We start from the raw sequence: 22,168 nt of genomic DNA, 5'->3' as shown, positions 1-22,168 counted from the left end.
ACCAGAGCAATACAGTTTGAGTAAACGACATTGATCCTGGCCTGACTATACTGGCTGCCAGTTAGTTTCCAAATCAAAGTGCATTCAGACTTATTCATTAAGAGTAGAACCACTGAAATAAGTGAGACTCAAGTTAGTTGTCACTTAAGCCCTATTGATTTCAGTGAGTCTACTCTAAACATTACTAAGGTTTGGATTCAGCCCAATAAACTTACCTGGAGAAGGAAATTATTTTGCACTGAACATTTTCATCCATAACAATTTTAAAAATAACTCGTGTGATATTTATTAGCCTACTTGACTTTTCTAAAAGCACATTAGAGTCTAATTCATGTGCTCCCATATAGAACCTTTTAAATGTTTAATCATCCATCAAAGTCCAAGAGGAACAACCTCAGACTGCAACTATATATTTATTTTCAAAACTACATTAATAAATAACCTATAAATAGCTATAACTCCACATCAATTGTCTAAAAGCAATTATAGAGTCAAATCAACAAAAGAACGGTTATGTGACACTAATTATTCTATACCCCTTTGCCCTTCTATTTTTAAAAAATGCATTCAGATTAATTGTGACATTCTGGTATAAATCATATCCATTTTAATAAACAATATAGCTGCTATGTTCCAATTGCAAGAAATATGTCTTTACTAAAAGCTGGATCTTTTATCCCTTTATATTTGATGCTGAAACAGTAGGTAGCTTCTTTATTTTTTTAGGTAGTTTTGAGCACATGGAACCTAAGACTAGTGGTCCAAAGCCTGACACAGGATCGTCACAGATTCAGTTCCCTACAAGTGAGGAAGTGCTTACCTGCAAGCCAGGGGATTGTGGCACTTGGCAAAAATGAACTGGAAAAGAACATTCATAAAGCCTCTTGATCTATAGCCTTTGTTAGATCAAGATGCAATTATTGTCCTGCCTTGCTGCATGGATAACTGACATAGATGCATCAGAACAAGGGTAGCAGCTTCTTCTGGAGCTTGCAGAGTCTAGCTACCTGCCTCTCCATCTTGCCCTCTGGCCAGCCCTTCCTTTTTGACCATCTCTCACTATGCCCCAGATATCTTCTCTGGCTTTCTATCCAGCATTATTTAATTTTATTCAGTTTGTGACTTCCTTTTCTCCATATCCACCTACAACTTGCCCTCTAATGGGCCATTTAAAGGTGCGTATCCTGGACCAGGGGTCGGCAAATTATGGTTCCTGGGCCGGACCAGGCCCACCTGGGTCCTAAATCTGGCCTGCACTGCAAAGCCGAGACTCCCAGCAATGGCGACAGGAGGAAGAGGCTGAGCGGCAGTGGCTCTGCCACTCAAACACTCACCTCAGCGGTGTTTGATCGGCAGAGACATCCCCACGCCGCACTAAGGTAAACCAGGCATGGGGTTTGATTGGTAGAGCCGCCGCCACTCGGCCTCTTCCTCCCATCACCAGCAGAGCTGCTGCCACTCGGCCTCTTCTTCCTGTCACCGGCAGAGCCACCACGACTCGACCGCTTCCTCCCATCGCCATTGCCGCCCTGGTGCTCCTGTGGGCCAGAGAGCAGAGCAGACGAGCTCGCTCTGCCTACCGAGAAGCAGCAGCAGCGGTGGCAGTGGCTGGGGCTGGGGAGGACTATTTGCCCCCCCTTGCCTCTTCTTCCAGCTCCCCCCTCACCGGTGCAGCTTCTCCGGCCCACCACAAGGTCTGAGGGACAGTGGACCAGCCCGCTGCTAAAAAATTTTGCCAACGCCTGTCCTGGACCATCTTTCCCTTCTCCATTTGCCACAGCCCATTATGGTCATTGGACTCATCGTTCTTCAGTGCAGTCTCTCACAGCCTTGCCAACTCTGATTCCACAGCAACAAGGGAAGAGAAGTACCCTGAAGCTGAAGAGAAGTACCCTGGCAGTTTCCCATGTTAATTAACTGCCTTTTTTATTTTCATGCAGCTTTCTAAAGCTCATGGACTCTCACTAACCAATGCCCAAATATATAAATCTGATGTTAATTAAGGCAGAAGAAGAAAAGATTGAAACAAGACTACCTGCTTATTTTGGTGCTACTACAAGCATGACACTGAATAAGTCAATATGAAATTAATGGTTAACATCACTTGGAAACTAAGCTTGCCCCCAAATTAACAGGTTATTCTTATGCTAACAGTAAACAGTTAAGCTGCTTGCTTAAACAAACAAACAAATATCAGTGTCATTGTGAGTGAATATTTGGAGTGTTATTTGTTATGCACTCTTCTCCAAAAAAAACCACACAAAAACCCAAGATAATGACACATAAAAATTAATTATCTTATATAAATTTAAAGGTTCACCAAGGACATCTGGCCTTTGATTACTTTCATGTGATTATAGACAGCATCAAGAATACATATACATATACATATACATATACAGGGTAATAAAATATGGCTCTGAACTGGTGCCAAAGTACTTACTCAACTCAGTCTAGTCATTTTGCCAAGAAGAGTTAACTAAAACAGTCAATTTCCTCTCAGCTGTCCCAACTGCACTTCTCACTGAATTTCAAATGAGCAGAGACATTTTAAAGACCTTATTTAAGTATTGGCTGCCAAATAAAATGGAAACAATCAACATAAGAAATGGATATTCATAATTATTCGTGGTAGGCCATGTTAAAAGGATAGATGCTTTTTAAAGTTGGTGATTCTGATGTAGGGGAATATTTGTTTAACTCTCCTTGAAACCTTTCCAAATATTATGGTTTTAATTAATTTCTTGCAGCTTTTATCACATTGAGAAACATTGTTAATCATACCATTTCAGTTCTCACTGGACATGACTGACAATGCTACACATGGGCCACATCCACACCATACATTTAAAATATTTTTATTCCACTTTAAGTGTCATGGCCTTTTCCAAACAATCCTGGGACATGTGGTTGGTTAAGGGTCTCCTAACAACTCTCAGCTCTCTTTAAAAAACTACATTACCCAGGGTTACTCTGGGCCTCTTAGCATCTTAAAAAGGCCTTGGAAAGATGCTCTACTGCATTTGAACAGTTCACAGCTTACAGACTTCACTCTCCCTGCTCTGGTGGTGTTCTTTGGAACTTGTTTACAGGCCCAGCCAACTCTTGGTACTGGTTGTGTGATACGGCAATTAGGTGTGAAATGAATAAGAAAGCCTAAAAGATTTTTTCAAAAACAAATCTAATTTTTACTAAGAGAAAACTGAATGTAGTATAGAAAGATGCACCCAGCTAGGAATGGTCTGGGCTCCTTCCCTACGTAAGCCAGTACTTAACAGTCAAGCAATTTCCAACCATCTCTGTGAAAGATCCTTTTTATCCCCTGAATTTAGATTTCTCTTCCATGTTTCTCTTTCTCTCTCTGCCAGATTTCACTTCTTTCTATTCCTCTCCCATCTCTTGCCCAATTAGAAGGGCTATAGAGTTAGCATTACAATTAAATTTATCTTAACTGTAATTTATTTCGCTTCTTTTCCCCCTTTCAGTTTCAAGAGCAGGATGAAATCTATGTCAGTTATCGGGTTGAACTCTTGACTCTCCTGTCAACTTTTTAACCTCTTGGTCAGAAAAGCTTCTAGAAGAGAAAGCAACCGTTTTACAGGGAAAAAGAAAGGGGGGAACATAAAACAGGGGAGCAATTACATTCCTTCACACTTGCTAAAGTGAGAGACTGGCTTGTCGGTCCTAATTTAAAAAGGAGGACCAAACAGCAAGATTCAGCACGTGCAGAGAAAGAGTAATTGGAACGTATACCTGATAGGGATAACTTTTCTTCCCATAGGTTCATCCACCAGGAGCTGACCCAAAAGTTTTGCTTCATTATCTCACATCTTTTATTGCTAGACCTGCTGTGCAGCAACAATTTTATTACACAGTTAATTTTTTTTGGGGGGGGAGACCCAGAACACTTGAATACAGAAATAGAATACTAGAATACAACTGTCCTATTAAACATCAAATGGGGACAGTATGGCTTACATCTAGTGTTCAAAATCAGCCTAGCAGCAACATTCTGAGTTTCAATAGGAAATTAAATGAGATTTTTCGAAAGATCTGAAAGTGTATTTAAACTTTTTTATTCTAGGATATCTTCTTCCTTTACGGTGTGAAGGAGTACTTCTTCTCTGTCTTGAATTGTCCGTTTCCATCCATTTCATTGGATGACTCTGGGTTCTAAGGGAAGGAGAAAAAATCCCCCTCAACAAACTGTTATGAGTTTGGGGTGTTAAGCTGCATGCCAGACCCCTCTAATCCCTGGATCCAGTAAGTGTTAAAACCATGGCTTCTAATTATTGGAATGGCCAGGCTAGCCTCCTGGTGAGATTATAGCCTAGGACTAGGTGATAAACTATTAAGGTGGGTTAAAGGTCTGGTGGTGAGACAGCAACAGAAAAAGCCAGAGTTTGAAGAAGAGGGACCTAGAGGTAAAGCAGCAAGCTGGAGAGAGAGTCAGAGGAATGCTTGAGAGCAACATGTGACTTCTGTTTGAATCTAATGTTGGGAATCTGAGTACGTGCAGCTACTCACACAGAGTCAATTAAGGTTTGGCAGACAACCAGAAGGCAATGTGAAGGAGTAAGTCTGCCTGGTGATAACAGAGACATGGAGACAGCTCCCCAATTGGTCAAGCTCTCTCAAGGGAGTGATAATTAATGGCCTACTAATTGGAATGTGGTAGTTCAGAGGTTCAGAGTTCTGTGTCAGTGTAGGAGTTGTGAGTCGTGTCAGAGAGAGCTAGCAAAAGATCCGTGTTCTGTTCCTGTATACAGTCCACTGTATATAATAAACAACTAACTACAAGTTCCTGGTTCCTGCTTCGTCTATCCTGTCTGCAGCCAAGTTGCCAATTGCTTCCGTGGATTCTGCGTTAACTCTGCTAGGTCTGGCTAATGTCCTGCAACTAGTCAGAAAGTTGCGAAACACCAATAGGTTTTGCCAATATCTAAGGCTGTGGCTATAGGAGAAACAAGATCCTTTTGGGTTATTAATGCTCTGAACCCCTCCATCGCAGGCTCAGGTTGTACATAAACCAGTCTCTGCTGTGCATCATTTCCAAAAGAAAAACACGAACCCTGGATAAACGACTGAAACCCCTAGAATATCACACTGTTGAGAGACTAGGGAGGCATGCAACAATACTTTCTTCCACAGCATGTTTAATGTCCTTTCTTCCTGCATTTTTTTCTAAACCGAAAAGCCCTAAGTCTTGTAATGATGTGTGATTTCCCCACACACTTCATGTTTATCCATCAAACATTAGGAGCAGTGCATTTCCCAATCACGGCATACTTTTCTGACACTCCGGTCTGGTGATCTTCCAGACAGTGGATGCAACTTGTTATGAAGGATATATTGTTCCTTTGCAGTTTGGTGATCAGAGTATTCGCTTCTCACACACTGAGGGGGGTGCACAGACATCCTTACCACAGTCCACACACCTCAGCAGCCACATGTGCTTGGTGACCATACGAAGGGTTCACATGCCTGCACAGACCTATGTGTCTGTGATAGCCTGCCCCACTGCAACTTTAGACTCGCAGAGAAGTAGTAAAGACTCTGTTAGGCTACTTCTGACTCAACAAGCCCCCCAAAGTCAGGCATCATCAGGTTTTCATAAGCAGCACCCAGGAGGTTAGATTTATGGGCACTTCCTTGGAGCACAGGCGTTGAGTGTCTAGGCCCAGGAAGCTGCACATGTGGCGTCACCAGGAAAGACTGGGCTTCTGGACCATGGTCTCCACTTCCTTGAGGAAGGAATTCTGGCAAGAGACATGTTGCACCTCACAGAAGATGGCAAAAATCTATCCTGGAACTGGACCTCACCAACAGGGAGGAACTGATCAACGAAGTGGAAGTACTGGCGGCCACTTTATTTTGGTGGCCACGGTCTATATCAATTGTTACTTTCAACAGGCAGGTTTTAAATTATTTTGGCTTTAGCTAAAGAAAAAGAGACTGCTAGTGGTTTAAAATAAACTATAATAAATAATAATACCCAGTTTTCCCTAACATCTCTAATTAAACGGTTATATAAACCAGGAAAGAACCTGAAACTGTAGCAAACTAGCTGCAGGGTATGTTGACACAGCCAGCTGGTTGTTTATGATAACTTTCCTGTATTTTTAATTAGTCCTCAATTGACCTTTTAACTTATGTCTAAATTTGGAATTATATACTTTAACTCTTAAATATGCTCTTTAGAAGCCAACAGCATTTACTACGGAACTCTCCCGAGACAATAATCCATTTATTATAACATAGGTTTAAGGATCACCAAGTATTCAGCTCATGGCCCACATGAAAGATAACAAATGGAAATAAAAGAATTTCTGTAAGAATCCTCTCATCAGCTATATCAATAACTGCAGTATAGTATTTAAAGATTGCATTGCACTCCCAAATATTTGCAGGAAATCTCCCATTTTATTTAGTTGAAAATCAGTCCAGGTTTCCAGAACAATTTTATTTTACCATTTAAGAGCACATGAACTAGGCTAATTATTTTTTGAGGACCTCTGAATCTTGGGAGCAAACCTAAGACCAGATTTAGTGAAAAATGTAATAAGTATAGTTCATGAAAACTAATGGAATTGCCATCCTCAGTGCAAATTCAGATTAATTTTTTGTAACCATACTAATGTAATGATTATTTTTCCAACATGGAAGGGATATTATAATAATCTAATTATATTGTGCCATAGATTCTCCATAGTCTGTGTCCTTGAAAAAGGACAGAATGCTCACAAGGAACATAGATTACCATAGCTCCATTATCTCCAAGATCTTAATGCATCTGATTCAAGATTTTAAGCCTTTAAAACCTTCTAAATGTTTCACCTCCCTACAGTGAACCCATAAGTTCATTAGAAATCCCTCAAGCACCTGCATAATATTAACTGTAGGAGGCTTTAATTCAACCCAATTTAGCAGTGTTACTAACATTGGCAGCGATCCCATAATTTTATATCGTGAAGTAGGCTGCTGCCTGTAAACGAATCATTGTCTAGTGCAACAGTATATCTTTAGGTGCTTTCCTTTCCCATTACAGACTGACAGATCCTATGTTGGAATTTAAATTCATGAAAATACTTGTAAATGCACAGTTATTTATCTTTGAGCACTGACGTAATTTAGACTATTAGTGCTGAGAAACATCAGTAATTAAGCAGTATATAAAGAGCTGGAATGAATGAATAAATGAATGGTTTATATACTGGTAAGTCCATCAACAGTAGGCATTGAAGAATTCTAATACGACATTGATTTCTATCACTGTTAGCCATTTACTCTTTGTGGAGTAAACAACAGACCATCCTATGAAAACCAGATAAGTTTAATTCTTTCCCTCAAAATTCGATGAACTAGTTAAAGGACACATTTTCCTCATAGCAAGTTGCCCACATATCATAGCATTTCAAGTGTATCAAATGAACAATATATCAAGAGCATTATGCATAGTATATTTATTATAGATCACGTGTTAATTTTCTCCTTAACACATCCTGTCCTGTACCCATATGTTACACGCTACAACAATTCCATTTACTGTATCTTTCACTAAGGCCTTGTCTACACCATTCATTTGAAGAACAGTTATTGCTGCCTCCACAGAATCCTAAGAACTGTGGTTTGTTAAGGGTGCTGAGAATTGTTTGGAGAACCCTATTGCCATCACAGAGCTACAATTCCCAGAGCGGTTTAACAGTCAGTCTCTCTTCCCATGGAACTCTGGCAGTTGTAGCTCTTGTAGTATTATTAACAACTTGTAGTAACAACTCTTAGTATCCTTTACAAACCATAATTTAAGAATGTGATCTTCTGAAATAAGGCAGTGAATAAGGCAGGACAAGTACAAAACAGAAACCTCATCTGGAAGAGCCCTGCAAAGTCTGCTCACTCCAACCTGAATTTTTCATGATCAAAATCACATTACCTGAGTGATCCAGAACATTTCCTAAACATCATCAGTGGGTTATAAGATTCCTGACAATTCAGTCTTTCTGAAAGATGGAAACTGTTGCTCCGGCGGCTGACTTTCCTTGCTATATTAAGGGCAAATGAAAATTGGACAAGGGGGCACAATTACATGCTTTACACTAGTAACATATTGTCCTGGGAAACATGTTTCAAGTGAAAAGCTTCACAAAATGAACTTGCACCATTGTTTTTATGCCAAGTTTGTTCTAGTTTTAAAAGGTTAGAGGAGAGATAGAAGATGAGAGAAAGTTATTGAGACTATGTGTACCTTCAATGTGCAGAATGTGCATGGAAAAAGAAGTGTTGGGGTCTGTATGTTTTATCAGATATCTGATTTAGGTAAGTTTATTCTTCTACATACAGACATATATCCTACTACATATGCAGTGGTGGAAATATTGACAAGTGATTTCATTTCTGGCATTGGTGCATATACAGCAGAATAAGTCCTTGACAGAGGTCACTCTTTCATAGCTTGTTCACTGCTAATTGTTTCACAAGGAAATATCTTCCTTATAAGGGTTATCAAAGCTGTGTTCAAGCCTTAGGATTAGTCCAGTTCAGATGTAACATGATTTTCTGTTATAAACAGACAAGAAAGTTTATAAATTGTAGTTGTAACAAACTACAGTCTCCCATTATTCCAAATACTGAAAGTTGTACTTATTTCAAACTTCAGTTAGTTGAGAAATCATGATCCAAAACTGCTGTTTTATATGTGTTTCTTATAACTAACTAACTGTAGTTTGATCAACCATATTTAGATCAAGTATGTCACAGGTAGTGGATAATGGAACAACCTCCAGTGAAAATTAGTTGCGAAACAAGTGAACAAGTGAACACATCTGACAAATAAGCAGTCATTGACCAACAGTGAAAGTACCAGAAAGTTAGTTAAATGGCATGACTATATTAATGAGGTGTCCATATAATTTAGCAAGTACAATGGGTCAACTGCATTTACTGACTTTTGAGTTAATCTTGGGGGAAATGATGGACTGAAAAATTCATACGTAATTGCAAAGACCACAAACCTGCAACCAAGTTAACCAGCAATTGTGGCTGTCCTGCCTTTGGATTCAGAGTGTGAGGCCAAGTAAGAAACTCAGCTGTAGGTTGAGTTTAAGTCACTGCCGAAGCTCTGGAGATAACACCCTATTCCTGCTTTAACCAGCATAGAAGACCAAAAGAAATGTACTTTGATCCAAGAGCAATGTTCCTAAGCATCATAAAATGATGGTGTATTCAAACTTACCCATTAAGGACTATATACATGTTTTTCCTATTTGATAAAAAAATATATCTTGATAGTATGCCTATTCATACTTACTTGGAAATAACATAAACTGAAATCATTATTTCAAAATTAAGATTTAAATTTTCAGGTCAAAAACTGAAGTGTATGGTATGCAGATGAGACAACCTTGATGGCGGAAAGTGAGGAAGAATTAAAGAACTTTTTAATGATCAAGGTGTCTCCCCTGCCAGGTAAGTAAGAACCTTTTAATGAGGGTGAACGAGGAGAGCACAAAATATAGTCTGAAGCTCAACATAAAAAAACCAAAAAAAACCTAAGATCATGGCCACTGGTCCCATCACTTCCTGGCAAATAGAAGGGGAGAAAATGGAGGCAGTGAGAGAATTTACTTTCTTGGGTTTCATGATCACTGCAGATGGTGACAGCAGTCACAAAATTAAAAGACGCCTGGTTCTTGGGAGAAAAGCAATGACAAACCTAGACAGCATCTTAAAAAGCAGAGACATCACTTTGCGACAAAGGTCTGTATAGTTAAAGCTATGGTTTTCCCAATAGTGATGTATGGAAGTGAGAGCTGGACCATAAAGAAGGCTGATCACCAAAGACTTGATGTTTTTGAATTATGGTGCTGGAGGAGACTCTTGAGAGTCCCATGGACTGCAAGAAGATCAAACCTATCCATTCTTAAGGAAATCAGCCCTGAGTGCTCACTGGAAGGACAGATCCTGAAGCTGAGGCCACCTCATGAGTATGGCTACTAACCATGTGAAGAGAAGACTCCCTGGAAAAGACCCTGATGTTGGGAAAGATTGAGGGCACAAGGAGAAGGGGACGACAGAGGCGAGATGGTTGGACAGTGTTTTCGAAGCTACCAACATAAGTTTGACCAAGCTGCGGGAGGCAGTGGAGGACAGGAGTGCCTGGTGTGCTCTGGTCCATGGGGTCATGAAGAGTCGGACATGGCTAAACGACTAAACAACAACAACAGAGATATTTTCCAGCCATCATTTTACAGTTTATAAAAAAAACTGAGGAATATTTATCCCACATCAATAAATATTTATTCCACATCTAACATCTACACCATTTATTTTCAACCAGTGGTAGCACCACTGAAAAAGATTGCTCTAGATTTTTAAGAAAATATATTAACAGCACAATTCTCTCTTTGTTTACTCAGAAGTAGCTTCCACTGTGTTCAATGGAGCTCTCTCCCTAGTATGTGTGTTTAGGATTGCAATCTAAGCCACTGCAGAAAATACCGTGTATCTCCAGAATGTGAGAGGAATACCATGGACCAACCTCTAGTTGGAGGAAATGATTGACGTTTGACTTTGTTGCAAACTCATGATCCAACAGTTCATTAAATATTTCAATATAATTATACAAAACAAAAATTCCATAATAAGAATCCATGGGGGGAAATCTAAATCATTTATTAACGATATAGACCATACTTCTGGAATAGGGACATTTTGTAGTTACATAAAAAGTGGCTGTGACAAAAATCAATACCAAAATAGATATGCTTCATTTGTTTATATCAAAGAGATACTTACAATTTTCCAACTAATACTATATTATGATATCCAGCAGAGAATCAATAAAAGGGTTGATAAAATTCAGAACAGATTTAAGGTACAGCAATTGAAATTAAGTGGCTTCATCAATTAATTGTTGACAAGAAATGTCACAAGAAGAAAAAAAAAAGGGAAGCTAGAATGCAGTCATAATAGATTTCCACAATAACAATAAAAAGAGAGGAAAGAAGAAAAAGGAAGAAAAGTGCACTTGGAATCAAGGCTAGAACTATTATTATCTTCTATACAAGGCCCAAGAAACGGCATTTACCAGACAATCTCCTTTGATATAAAAATATAGGTGTGCCAGAAATAATTTGGACACACCATTCACTGCACTCTGAAGCATTTGTTTTCAGGACTCATAATGTGTGTTCAAGTTCACTTCTATCAAGACTTAAAATGTTTTCTACGGCTTCATCCTAATATACGAAAACACTATTTCAAAGCTAACAATATGCACATCCATTTGCAGGAACTGATTAGTTTATGGCAGAATTTGAGGGACCAGGGGAAGTTGAGTCATGCAATCTATATTGGTGACAGCTTCTACAAATGTAGGAAACTACTGTAACACAACAGGGGGGAGAAAATTGGATAATGAAAGCACAACAACTACAGTAAATACTACTACTAGAGGTATCACATAAATGGAAGGGACAGAGATTCTCAAGCCAAAGTGATAAATAAATCTTGATGTTCCAAAACCATACATCTTTAAATCTACACAAATCTCATATTTAACGCTCACGCTTTAAAGGTTTAAATAAAATGCTACATTTCTTGCACTGTTAACCAGACAGTAGTTTTATCCCATCTTTTTGTAACATCATTTAATGCGACAAAGAAGGTAGTCATTTTCTGTTCAAGAAGTTCATAATTAACTATATAGGAAAATAAATTGCAACTGTAAACTTCTGAAGACAGACATCTGTCATAAACAAACGACACTAGGAATCTTGAAACCCTCCATTAACACTTCCCATCTTGGTTCTGACTATAATAACTTAAAACACCATTAAACATGATGCAAGTGATTGTAAAATATTCTTTATGTAGCTCACCAACTGCTTGCAAGCAAATGAGCTTAGTGTAGGCAATCATAATACACAATTTACATAAAGCAAACTCCAAATTGATGTTCTAACAAGTAGTTTCTAAACAGCCACAACCAAAAAAACTTGCTGTATTACATTGCTTATGATCTATTTTGTCTTTATAGTGAATGCACAACAATCATAAACACGCTTCATTTCAAGCTCTATGGGCCCAGGTTTCAAGTTAGATGGTTCGGCAAATGAACACTGAAGCATAGCATTTGTGTGATGTGCTATCAGTATACTGCATACAAATTGTATAAATCCATTTGATGAGCTTCACACAAAGTTTATGGTGACATTGAACAAAATATTTCCTACCTGCATATGGAACAGGGGCATCTTTGTCCAAAGCAACCAGTGGAGGATCCAAAATGACTGTGTCATTGTTTTCAGTAATAACTCCATGATAAGATGTTTCAATCCATGGCTTGTGCTTGTTTACTAGGAAAAGAAAGGAAACAATTTTCATTAGTATAAGAGTTTCCCCTCCCCTTTCTCTTTTCAATTTGCTTAATTATATGATTTTATTTTTATGGGGGGGGGTCACTAGAAAAATATAGAATGAGTCCCTCCTCAACCAAAATTTAGCTGCAAGTGAAACTGGTATGAAATGATTATTATTCCCATCATCAACATTACACCATCAACACACTTAATGAACCCTGAATCCAGCAGCAATCCAGACAAGTAGTCAGATGCTGCAGAGGCACCACCTAGGGAGCTGGACCAAGTTCTACTTCTAAGCTGACTGCTAGAGATCAGAGAACCACAGCAACTGAGGCTGGCAGACATGATTCTCCAAAGGGACCTTGGGGATCACCAGAGCTAGAGCCTGGAACCTCACAAGTACCTTCCCCTGGGCTTGAAGATCCAGATGCCTCACATCCCACTTCATCAGTCCAGTGGCACAGGGAGGAAGGCTATGGAATGGAAGAAGAGTGCCCATCTCCAGACCAGGGGATTGGTCCTTTAAGGCTCTGAAGTTCTCCGTAAGGGGAAGTAGGTACAACCTGACAGAGGAAGTCTGGAAACAGAGAATAAGGTCTCAGCCTGCTCCCAACCCTTCTCAAAGTAAGTTACTCATTTGGAGCTTTCTGTGGTCCTGAAATTTCTGACCAGCCTTGCCTCCATCCTAGTCCTGTCCTGCCTCACCTCTTGCCTTTCCACCTTTTCTGTGGGGTTCAGCATTGGACTGGAACACAACAAAACAAACCCAGATCTTGCTGAGGCATTTTTTTTACGTACAACAGATTGAAACTACTGTACTGTAAAGCCAAGTGAAATCAACTCCTTTCTGACATTATTGTCACACATACACACAGAGAGCAGATGCTTACGAAGCAGAGATGTGTGTGTCTGTGTCTTTTCTTCCAACTTAAAGAACCAGAAAAATGGTTTTTAAAAATGAAAAATCAACATTAGATATCAAATAAACTACTTCCCTTTCTAGTTATTCTGAAGCGACACACAAAGAGGGAAAGCATACCAGTATTTAAAAAACCAGGGGGGGGGGAGATAAGGAGGAAACAAACAAGGGGGTAAGAGCTCTGATGGGATAGACAACTCAGGCAAGACAGTTGTCTTTCCTTGCCCTACCTTGAAGTGACAGGAATGAAACCTAGAATCTTTTACATGCAAAGCATGTGGTACAGTACTGAGCTACTTCCTCTCTCTACAAAGAATAATCTTTCAACCTCATCAATGTCAAACTGCAGCAATCTATTTTTTTAAAAAAGGCAATTCATTTACTGATAAGATTAATTAAAATCCTTCTGGAAAAAAATGGAGGGGAAAATGTATTGAAAAATGCAGCTACCATATCTCCTTCACCTCTGAATTGATTATAGGATGTACTTTCAAGAGAGCACATACAGTTTCTCACTTAAGAATGTATTATAGTGTTAGTTTCACATAGAAGATCCTTACGGCATATATTCTGGGAAGTAATTAAATGTATGTGTTTTACTCCATGTTTTTATGAACATCTCCATCCTTGTGTTGTCAGGCAGGCCCATTAATCGAGAACGTTTTGCAAAGTACAGAAACGTGATTTGGTGATTGATCAAGCAGATGATAATGCAGCTGATATGAGTAGGGACTCTGAGTATATATTACAAGGGGGGGTGGGAGCAAGAGCCATCCCTCATCGATAGAGCACATACCCTGCATGTAAAAGATCCCAGGTTCAACTCTAGATAAATGACCAGGGAAGAAGTAACGAAACAGACCTCTGCTAGAGACACTGGAGAGCTCGACCACTGGCCTGATTAGGGCCATATGGAAGTTTGAGAAATGGGGAACACTTTGAAATGAACCTCACAAACCACACCACCTAGACTAATGTGCACATCAGCATGTAGTAGACCTTCATATTCCACACTTCAAGATTTCACACTGTGGTCTGAGAGCTACCTTTAAAGCAGAAACACCATCTTGTTTTACAAGTAATAGCCACTCCATGAAGTCTGAATGCTCGGTTACCACCACCTTTCTACACACAAAATGTATTGTGTGTGCATCTTCAGTGGACTTTTAATCTAATAGCAACTCTAACAGTACTTGGGCTTGGACTTGTTAGACATTGTAAGAACTCTATAGCCCCAATAATATCAGCCCTGAGTCAGCTGCCAAAGACAATGATGAAATGGAGGGTGGATCACAGCTCTTTGCTCCCAGAGACATGTTTGACCTCATCTTGAATTAAAAATGAGCATATTTGACAAGTTTTCTGAATTGTTTTCTATGAATATTAAAATCAAGCATAAAAGAGGAAAAGGAAGGATTAGGAGAAATTCAACATCATGCTCCTCCATTTTTTCCATCAGCACAAGCTTGCACAACGGAACAATTTGCCCTCTCTTGCATGCTATTCTGGGGGTTCTCTGGACCCTTTGCCAAGCTCATTTGGGGGGCACACAGGAGAAGTAGAGGGGAAGTCTGGTTGCATCAGCAGAACGCCTTGCATTGGCTCCTGCTAGGGCACCTACTTAGTGGAATTGGGCCCATTGTTTTATGAATTACAACCAATTACAGGGGGCTTGTTTTGTCCTGGTAGAGAATCCCAATATGCCTAATCCTTTAAAAAAAAAAATCTACAGGTTTATTGTAAGACAGGCACAGGTTTACATTCTGCAGCCAAGAATGAAGTATCAACCTTCCAATGAATTCTTGTTCCCACAACAAAGATACCTGTGTCAATTTTAAGTTTGATCAGAAAATCAATATCCATCTCAAATCATGGAGCATACTTAACATTTCAGCTATGTTCACACATTACAATAAACCATACTAAACGGCCTGTTGAGCATGTGCAGATGGTTTCCACACTGTTCCTTCTGTAGGGTGCACAGGAGCAAAAAAACAAAACACATCACTCCTGACTTACTGTTACACATAAATTGGGGAAACACAGTTTGTTTCTCTCTAAACAAATCTTGATGTGAAACCAATGACAGGGGTGAAACTGGAACCATCTATATGTCCAGGGTAAATCATTAACACTGGTTTACTATGACATGAGAACACTGCTGCACATTTTCCACTTCCTTGAGCACTGAAAACTGCAAGGGCAAAGTGACTGTTTAGTTTCCTTTCAGTGAGAGAGAGCTGGAGGCTTGTCATCCATTTGTAATACTTGGGTTTTTTACGTATGCACAAGCAGAGTATAAGTGGCAGCCTATAAAGATCTAATGTGTTACCCCACATTAGATCTCTAGAAAGTTCCTCCATACCCCAAGGAACTTCATCTTCAGCCAACTTGGACCTTTCTCTATCTTTGTGTGCCAGTTGCAGAATCAAGACACCTACAGATGAACTCACATTAACTTAATCATCCACAACAATTAACAGTGCAATCCTGTGCAGCTCTACCCACTGAGTTCAATAGGACTTACTCCCAGGTAAGTGTGCAAAGAATTGCAGCCTAAGAAACATTCACATTCTTTTGTCAAAGGCCAGGCGTAGGCAAACTCGGCCCTCCAGATGTTTTGGGACTACAACTCCCATCATCCCTAGTTAACAGGACCAGTGGTCAGGGATGATGGGAGTTCTAGTCCCAAAACATCTGGAGGGCCAAGTTTGCCTATGCCTGGTCAAAGGCTCTAGCTCCCATTAGATGTCCCTTTAACAAAATCATGGTGAAGGTTCCATTTGGGGTAATCAGACAGCAAATGCACATCAGGTTGTTCAGAGTTTATGTATCTTCATGACCATGTGTTTCTCCATGATAAAATGTTCTGACTTTTAAATGTGATATTTAATGCAATTTCCTCTTTTTATGCATACTTCCATTTTTCAAGAAAAAGGTTTTTGAAGGCTATTTCATTCTCACAGTACATCTACAAATTTCGAAACTCAACTGTCACACACTTTAAATGGTTTAGTCTTTATTCAGCATTGTGTGACCTATTCCTCCCAGCTCTGCACTTCAAAATGGTTTCTTATCTCCTGTTTGTTCTCCATCATATTCAGCTCCTCTCAGTTTCTGGGTAATACTAAACAATGTAGTCTATTTGCATAGAAATTAGGGTTTTATACAGTTTAGTCATGCAGAATATAACTGGGCAAGCCATTTCCCACTTCACTCTATTATTTGAAGTTTATTTCTGAGAAACTTTAGTAATCATGAAACTGAAACAGTAGTGTTTGGTTGAATGGCACAAACCTTTCATCACTGTGTCTATAATGAACACAATGAACTCTTAATATTTGTGAAAATTAGAAATTCTCCCTGACTGATCATATCAAAATTATTGATGGCAACTTATGATTTTAGTATAAAATACTATTGTCATATTTTTAAAAATCAATGTTTGCCCTTGAATTCTGCAGTGTGCTTCCGAATGTACTTATAATGGATATTTTGCCTAAAGTTTTGTTTGTTTGCTTGCTTGTTTATTCTATGATGTTCCTTACCTTGATAGTTCAAGTTGACAATAACTCATTAACAAGTCCACTTATTTTCTTAATACATGGAAATTACCTAATGGCTTGTGCCTTATATTGTAAATTTTTCCTTTTCACAAAGTACATATGCAGTTTCTAAGAAGGAATTCTACTGCTACAAGCTGTATCAAGCTTTAATATATTAGATAGCATCCAAGGCTAATTAGGAATCAGACAACAAACAAGTCACAACTAATGCTCTAGGGATTAGCATACAGCAAATGCTTACAATTCTTAAATGTGCAGAGTAACTTGACCAATGGAAACATTCAACCAAAATGGGGCAAAAACACTGATAAGAGCTTGATAGATAGATAGATAGATAGATTCTTTATTGTCATTACACAAGTGCAACATTGCACAAGTGCAACGAAATTGGATGCCATCCCTTAAAAACAACAAAAGCAAAACAACAACAACAACCAAACAAACCACATTCCAGCCACACCCACACCCACACCCATCAAACTCCCAGGTCACACTATCGAGTTACTGCATTTAATTTGCTTGACTGCTTTAAAATAATCTTTAATTACTTTCACATACGTATATATTTGGCTCAACAGCTGAGTAATTAATTAGGTTGAAAATCCAATTGCACACTAACAGTAAACAGAACACCACACCTCCAGGAAGATACAGATGCCTGTGTATATGCTTGTTTGTTGCGTATTTTTTTGCTCCTATGAGCTAGCAGCCCACATACAGTTTTGTTGATTAGAATGCTAATGCAGACATTATAATATTCTGCTGCTATATTGCTAGGGCCAGTTTTCGTGCTACACATTAAGAACTGATGTAGAATCATAGAATCATAGAGTTGGAAGAGATCACAAGGGCCATCGAGTCCAACCCCCTGCCAAGCAGGAAACACCATCAGAGCACTCCCGACATATGGTTGTCAAGCCTCTGCTTAAAGACCTCCAAAGAAGGAGACTCCACCACACTCCTTGGCAGCAAATTCCACTGTCGAACAGCTCTTACTGTCAGGAAGTTCTTCCTAATGTTTAGGTGGAATCTTTTTTCTTGTAGTTTGGAACCATTGCTCCGTGTCCGCTTCTCTGGAGCAGCAGAAAACAACCTTTCTCCCTCCTCTATGTGACATCCTTTTATATATTTGAACATGGCTATCATATCACCCCTTAACCTCCTCTTCTCCAGGCTAAACATGCCCAGCTCCCTTAGCCGTTCTTCATAAGGCATCGTTTCCAGGCCTTTGACCATTTTGGTTGCCCTCCTCTGGACACGTTCCAGTTTGTCAGTGTCCTTCTTGAACTGTGGTGCCCAGAACTGGACACAGTACTCCAGGTGAGGTCTGACCAGAGCAGAATACAGTGGCACTATTACTTCCCTTGATCTAGATGCTATACTCCTATTGATGCAGCCCAGAATTGCATTAGCTTTTTTAGCTGCCGCGTCACACTGTTGGCTCATGTCAAGTTTGTGGTCAACCAAGACTCCTAGATCCTTTTCACATGTACTGCTCTCAAGCCAGGTGTCACCCATCTTGTATTTGTGCCTCTCATTTTTTTTGCCCAAGTGCAATACTTTACATTTCTCCCTATTAAAATTCATCTTGTTTGTTTTGGCCCAGTTCTCTAATCTGTCAAGGTCGTTTTGAAGTGTGATCCTGTCCTCTGGGGTGTTAGCCACCCCTCCCAGTTTGGTGTCATCTGCAAATTTGATCAGGATGCCCTTGAGTCCATCATCCAAGTCGTTGATAAAGATGTTGAATAAGACCGGGCCCAAGACAGAACCCTGTGGCACCCCACTAGTCACTCTTCTCCAGATATAAGTTCCAGATATAAGTTCCAGTAAGGTACACATATCTCACCAGACTTAATACAAGAACAACAACAATAATAATTAATAAATGAATAAACAATTTACATAACCACAATAATCTCACAGCATTTTACAAGGATACAATAGGAAAAAGTAAAAATTTGTTAAAACTACAAAATCAAACTTCTATTAAAATACCTGATGCAATAAAAACAGTTTTCAGTAGGTGCCAGAAGTTCAGTTGCTGCCCGAACTCAACTAGAAGGGACCCACAGGTTCTGATGGATACAAGCTGTGCACCTGAGCCATGGGGGCAGTGGCGAAGCTGCATGCTCCGCTACCAGGGGCAGAGAGCAGCCGGGGGCATGGCTGCTGCCCCGGGGGGTGTGACACGCTCCCCGGGGGGCGTAGTGTGCATCCGGGGGCATGGTATGCCACCCGTGGGGGCGTGGCATGCATCCCGGAGCGTGGTACACCACCTGGGCAGGCGTGGCACACATTCTGGGGGCGTGGTGCACCACCCGTTGGGGCGTGGCACCTGGCATATGGGGGAATGCGTGGCGCATGTCTGGGGGGGGGGCTGCCGCGATGGCATCCTACTGGAATAGTGGTGCCAGTGGCGGTCTGCTCCCTCTGCACCCCCGTTCCTCCGCCAGTGCATGAGGGACCAATAACAGTGACTCCTGCAAAGACTGATCCATGATCAGGTAGGATATAAAGGATTACCTTTACATTTGGGATAATTTACAGTTGGAACCAGTTGCATCTTTCAACTAACTTTCATTTTTATAAGTAAAATCAGCATAAAATGAAGAATAGAAAAGCTTACCATGTTATATTAATTTTAGTAGTTGCTGTCAAAAAAATAATTGACAAAAATCATACTTCACATCTCTCTTACAACCTGGTCCGGAAATGCAGTCATATATATACTATATAAATCATTGCTACAAAAAGCAGCAGAGGTTAAAAGCACCTTGATGCAGTTTTATAGAAATAAACTTTGACTCCAATTTTTCACAGCATATCCGAGTTTGCAGTTGCCATGCACTTTTGTTACAACGCAGAAATCATTCTTTGTGCTATTTCAGAAGGTCATGCTGCTATCATGTAGCACTTCACGATAACTGTCGCAAAATTTGGATATTAAATCAGATCAAGGGTGCACTTACCCTTCATAGAAAGATATATCTAACTACAAAAACAGCACAAAATAGATTATTGCTATTCTTTATGTGACATGTTGGCTGCTGGGAGGGGCAGTGTCTGCGGTCTGGTGGGAGCTCTGGCAGCGAACATCCATCCACTGGGGCTCTCCCACGATACTAGCCAGTCATGGGCAAGCTTGGGGGCACTGCCTGGGGAGCAAGTGAGAGGGGAGACTTTGTCTCCCTGGCTCCCCTTTGGTCGGCTTCCTGGGCTCTGTCAGTCAGATCTTGGTCTTCCCACCCACCCACCCACCCACTTGTCACTCTATGAGTGGGACTCCCTGAAGGCAAGCAGGCAAGGCAAGCCCTGGCCATGTAAGACCTTTCTATGGAAGTCTTTGGTAGCTGTATTCAGGGCCTTTGGACAAATTGGGACTGTCTGGGTATTTTGCCTACCACATAGCAATTGCCGCAACTTGACAGCAGATAAGGCATTGGGGGTGTACGCTGAGTCTAGATGGGTAGCAGAGTCACAACCTACCCTATGTAAAGAATCAGGGTATCACATTAAAGGAATCCATGGTGGAGATTCTTCTGTCAGATGCCTAGATGGGGACTGATAGCTCCATTAAGGTGATACTGGGTGAGGTTTCCCTGATTTGGTGTGTGTCATAGGGCAGTCTGTAACCTAGATTAACGCTGCCAACATAGCTAACTAGCAGATGGGTTAGTTGATTCAGCATACACACCCAAGGCCTGCACCAAAACCTGCTGACATATGTAATCAATAAAGTGTTGGCCAACTGGTTGCCCAGTTTTTCTTGCAATTTTCCCATGCTTAGGCCACCTGCAGCTTCACTGTGTCTGGGTCCCACAATGAGCAATAGCGCACACCTCATTCTGGGGGCGAACGATGCAGACATGAATAAGCTGAGGGAGATGAATAATATTTCCCCATAGATTTGGGGAATTTATAGGATCCCTTGTTAACAGTCCTGTATGGCACCATAGATTGTCCACGTGAGTGGTACAACTGGTTATATGGACCTGTTCCAAATAAACATGCCCAGCAAATAAGAAATATCTGAATAAAGTTCATATCTTTAATTACTGTGCAGAAGAGATAATTTTTCAGGCAGCGAGCGGAGAAAAGTGGCCATTACTATGTCACCAAAATGCAAGTTGGTAGGAAATAATTTGTGAATTGGGTTGCTCTTTAGCAATCCCACTTGAAACAGTGTTTATCCAGATGCTATTGGATTGTTCTGCTGTTATTTTCAAATTCACTTGAAAATGTGATGCCTGTGTTGCCCCAATGTAGTGAAACTGTCTTTTCTTTTTTCTTTTCTTTTCTTTTCTTTTCTTTTCTTTTCTTTTCTTTTCTTTTCTTTTCTTTTCTTTTCTTTTCTGCTATATTCTTTATGTCAGATCTATGAAGGGCACAAACAATTTGCTTGATTCTTTCCCTGTCTTGCATCTGAGCTTTGCTGCCTGTTTTATAAGTATTTATTTATTTGTGTGTATCCCCTAGATCTACTGAACAAGTTTTTGCAGCTGTTTTCTTTGCATGGTGTATTACTGCCAAATGGTTGTATTAAAATTAAGAATCTTGCACACATTTTACAAGGCTTTTCCTTGACAGCTGGGTAGAAACGTTTCACTTTTATTACCACATGGGTAATAAAGTGCACAAGTAAATGCTCTAGCTTAAAAATCCTCTCAGAGCTTGGCACTAAATATATTACATTAATTCTTTTAGTCCTTGGACAAGAAATCATTAGGTATGGGCTATTACTTGCATTATCATTACATTACTGGATCATTATGAAAAATAAAAGTTCTAATCAGTATGGGCATTTATAAAGTGCAGTGCCGTGAAACCACCAACTTGGAAAACTTCAAACATTAATACTAGCTAGAATTAATAATAGTTTTTGAACCAAGGAAGGTTAAAATAAGGATTCGTTACAAGAGTTGGGCTGATTGCCGTTGGCTCATAAACAGAGTGTAATTAAATCCAAGGGCCATCCAAAATGGAAGCTATGGCTTAGCTCTAGAGGAGGACCATAATGGCTTTGACCTCCTCCCTAGGAACCTGCATGCTCGCACTAAGCCAATTTGGATTAGCATTATGTGCAAACTATACCTGTACAGTGGTACCTTGGGTTAAGTACTTAATTCGTTCCGGAGGTCCATTCTTAACATGAAACTGTTCTTAACCTGAAGCACCACTTTAGCTAATGGGGCCTCCCACTGTTGCTGCGCCGCCGCCGTTCGATTTCTGTTGTGGTTCGAGGACCCGACCCCGCAAAGAGTGAAATGAAGACACAAGGACACGTGATAGAAGGTTAATGGGCTAGAAAAGGCCACAATTTT

The 22,168-nt window shown here is 40.1% G+C and overlaps 1 protein-coding gene across 1 annotated transcript in view; it reads right to left on the bottom strand.

Annotated features, from left to right (window-relative positions):
• CLSTN2 (calsyntenin 2) overlaps window positions 1-22,168 on the bottom strand; it is a 323,329-nt gene that overhangs the window by 188,908 nt on the left and 112,253 nt on the right. The window contains exon 2 of the mRNA XM_081861525.1: window positions 12,234-12,356. Within this exon, the coding sequence (XP_081717651.1) occupies window positions 12,234-12,356 (123 nt within the window). The remainder of the gene's footprint in view (window positions 1-12,233; window positions 12,357-22,168) is intronic.

The sequence above is a fragment of the Podarcis erhardii genome, assembly GCF_964252035.2.
Source record: "Podarcis erhardii genome assembly, chromosome: 5".
NCBI classification, from domain to species: Eukaryota; Metazoa; Chordata; class Lepidosauria; order Squamata; family Lacertidae; genus Podarcis; species Podarcis erhardii.
This window is presented reverse-complemented; position numbering and strand designations above follow the sequence as displayed.